This window comes from Cynocephalus volans, chromosome 1 (genome assembly GCF_027409185.1).
Source record: "Cynocephalus volans isolate mCynVol1 chromosome 1, mCynVol1.pri, whole genome shotgun sequence".
NCBI classification, from domain to species: Eukaryota; Metazoa; Chordata; class Mammalia; order Dermoptera; family Cynocephalidae; genus Cynocephalus; species Cynocephalus volans.
Window position 1 is genome coordinate 40138518 of NC_084460.1, and position 3283 is coordinate 40141800.

A 3283-nucleotide genomic window follows, 5' to 3' on the forward strand; every position below is an offset into this window, starting at 1 on the left:
GCATGGAAGAATTAGAGACCAATTAGTTATCCAAGCCTGAGCCAATAGCACCAGCGTCCCCTCAGGCCTGGTTAAGAAGGGGTTTCCACCTGGGGAGAGAAGAGAGAATCAGGGATATGGGAGGTGCACACTGCACAGGTGATATGGTTTTGTGTCCCAGGACCACTGTGGCCTGAATCCTGCTAGATCCCCCCAGGAGCACTAAGAGGTGCTGCCAAAGAATCGGGAACTTTGGATCAGGTATTTTAGGCAAGCCATCCTAAAGAATTATGATCGCATAATCCCTTACTTCATGATTTAAATTATATTAAGTGAAACAAGTCAGGCACAGAAAGAGAAATACCACACGTTCTCACTTATTTGTGGTAGCTAAAAACAAACAAACAAACAAACAAATAAATAAGTAAATGCACAAACAAACATGGGGGGAAGAAGACACACACACACAAAAAAACAAAAACAAACAAAAAACCCAAACAACAACAAAAATGTGACGAGAAATGTGCTTCACCGTTGTAAATTGTTAAAAAACCCAGGCAATTGAAAGTAATGAAAATTCAATAATAACTGAGAAACCTAGAGATAACCTTGTCCAAATGTCCCCATTATAGAGAAGACATGTGACGTCCGAGACATGAGATAAACGGTGCGTTTTCTAAGGAAGGGGCCTGTGCGGCTTCTCTCTCTGCGTCCTGGAGACACGGCTCTGGGCCGGCGCCATCTCAAAAGCTCTGATGGCAGCGATTTCTCTCTTTTCTTTCTGGCGGCTGGCGGTACGGGGATCCTAATCGCAATGACTTCCACGGGCACAGACAGCTCTCAACCGTCTCTAGGACAACCGGTTCTTCAGGAAGGTTTCAGAGTCAGGGCCGGGAAGGGCGGTTCTGGGGCCACTCACCTCAGTCCAGCGTCGTCCAGGGCTCCACACAGTGGCGTCGACAGTAGAAGAAGCAGCACTTCTTGGCCCCCTGGCACCCTCTGTCGCGCCGGCACGCAGGTAATAGGGTGAAAGGGCAGGAAAGAGGAAACTCTGGGCAGTAGCCAGGTTTCTGTGTAGCTGGGGGAGAAAAAAGTGGCTCAGGGTGAGTCGGGGGCACCGAGGCGTTGCTTCCAGGCATCAGGCCAGCTCGCTCCACGGCCTGCTCACAGGCAACATTACCCTACCCCAAACACACCCAGGATCACGACATTTTACCCGCAAGCCCCAGGACTCCAGGCTGGGCCATGTGAACGCAAAGGAGGACGGTCACAGTGAGTAGAGAGACGCTGCTCAGCTTCATGATGCAAGAAAAGCACGAGGGTGCTTGTGGGACGTCAGCTCCGGAGGGGGCCCACCAGCAGGGGGAGCTGTGGCTCCCAGGGCAGGAAGAGACACTGAAATAACTTCTGGGGTATAACTTCTGAGATCCCTCAGGGACTGTCCTCTTTTCAGGGTGTTGCAGGGCTAGCCTGTTCCTTCATAATTCTTGCTTTATACAACGGATTTTGAAGCAATAGGAGGGAATTTATAGGGTATGTATCGGGTCTGACCAACTCTATTCTCACTGTGTATCCAGAACAACTGAAACCACACCCCTCCCAACAGTGTTCAGGTATGGCTACCTTTGAGGTGTTTACACATAAACATTTGAAGCACACACACAGGCTCAAAGACAAAGCAAGATAGTATCCTGTTACCCAGATAGTTTCTTGATTCATAGAAAATACCAATTCATTTTGCACTACAGGAATGTAAGTTTCAGTTGCATAATGAACATTTTCTTCTTCAGCTCCTGCTTTTATATCTCCATGACTGCAAAAAATGTCATTTGCTGATAATGTCAAGTCTAATGAGGTCATTTTGGAATGAACCCCAGGCCAAATGACCGTTCTGGTTTTCTCTGCACTCCTCTAAAAGTTGTTCCTACTTGCTTGGTGGCTGAGAACATATCTATAAGCAATGGTGGGAAATAGCTTTATGAATGAATACACCCTGGAGAATTGGTACTTGATGTAGAAGGTAGAGAGACGTTGAGGAAAAAGCTCTTTAGAGCAGAAGCTTTATCTACCAACTCCTTCCTTTCTTTCTAGTGCAAGCTTGTGATTACCTCCTGGCTTTGCATCTTTTTCCCACGCATCTGTGCTGTTCTCTTCTAGCTCTGGCTTGGCCTGTCCTCACTGAGTTCCAGCCCAAATTTAGAAAAAAAGAAATTCTTTCTCATTGGTGTAACATACCAGTAGCTTAATGTTTCTGCAGTATTATTCTCAAGCTGTTTGTTTTCAGCCCCTCACACTGACTCAAGACCTCTCTATTTTCAAAACAGTTTGATATTCACTGCAATTTTATGATACCAACATGATCAAGACATTACATGAAAGGAAAACTACATGCCAATCTTGCTACAAACATAAAGGCAAAAATCCTAAACAAAATATTAGCCAGTGAATTTTGTCCTATATAAAAGTGGTGATACACTATGCACAAGTAGGATTTTATGTTAACAAGTTTGGCTTAACATTGCAAAGTAAGTAATTGGAATACTTCTAATTAGTAGAATAAATGGGGAAACCATATGGTTATCTCTATATCAGCAGAGAAAATAATGGCACGGGATCAGAAGTTCAATTATTTAATTTGATAGCAAGCATCTACAAAATCCCTACAACACAGGGAAGCACTTTCAAAAGGGCAGAGTAATGTCTGCTGCTCCATAAAAACAATGAGAATGCTAATAATTCTTGTCAAAATGAATTGTTTCAGAAATCTGGAACTTAACCAAAGTCTTGTTACAATCCATGAGTGCTTATTGAAGAAAAAATGGGTGAATCTTGGCAAGAACAGAGAGCTCTGTGGCAATTTAACTTGTCCTGTTCTCATATTTGTAGCCAGCTGTGTGGTAGTCTTGAAAGTCAGTAGGCTTGTACAACAGTAGCTGTGAAAACCAGCAGCCTAGCAGCCACTGCAGAGGAAAAGGATTTCTTTCTCTTTCTGCTCTCAAAAGCTTCATCCCCAGAAAGCTGTCACCATTTCACCTGTATGGCAGCTCCCTAAGAAAGCTCCTTTCTCAGAGTATGCATTTATCTCTCCTAACTCAGAGCTTGCTCTGTGTGGACAATGCTATCCCTGGGGGCAATTATTTGATGTCACAGCTTTTTCAGAAAGTGAGAACAAGTGGAGCTAACAAGAAGCTGGCCAAAAAACATGAAAGGAAAAAGTGGAAAATAAGATGCCCATGGGGTTTTGAAAAATCTCTATCACATTTGTGAGAATCTAGAAGGCCATACACGTGCAAAGGGTCGTGCT

General features: G+C 44.2%; 1 protein-coding gene across 1 annotated transcript; it reads right to left on the reverse strand.

Moving 5' to 3' along the window:
* Positions 1–899: 899 nt before the first annotated feature.
* Positions 900–1280, reverse strand: LOC134371804 (WAP four-disulfide core domain protein 15A-like). Its single transcript, XM_063088656.1, has 2 exons — positions 1196–1280; positions 900–1057 (listed from the first exon to the last, which is right to left on the reverse strand). Exons 1-2 carry the CDS (start codon positions 1278–1280, stop codon positions 900–902), a joined length of 243 nt encoding a protein of 80 aa, XP_062944726.1.
* Between the last annotated feature and the right edge of the window lie 2003 nt (positions 1281–3283).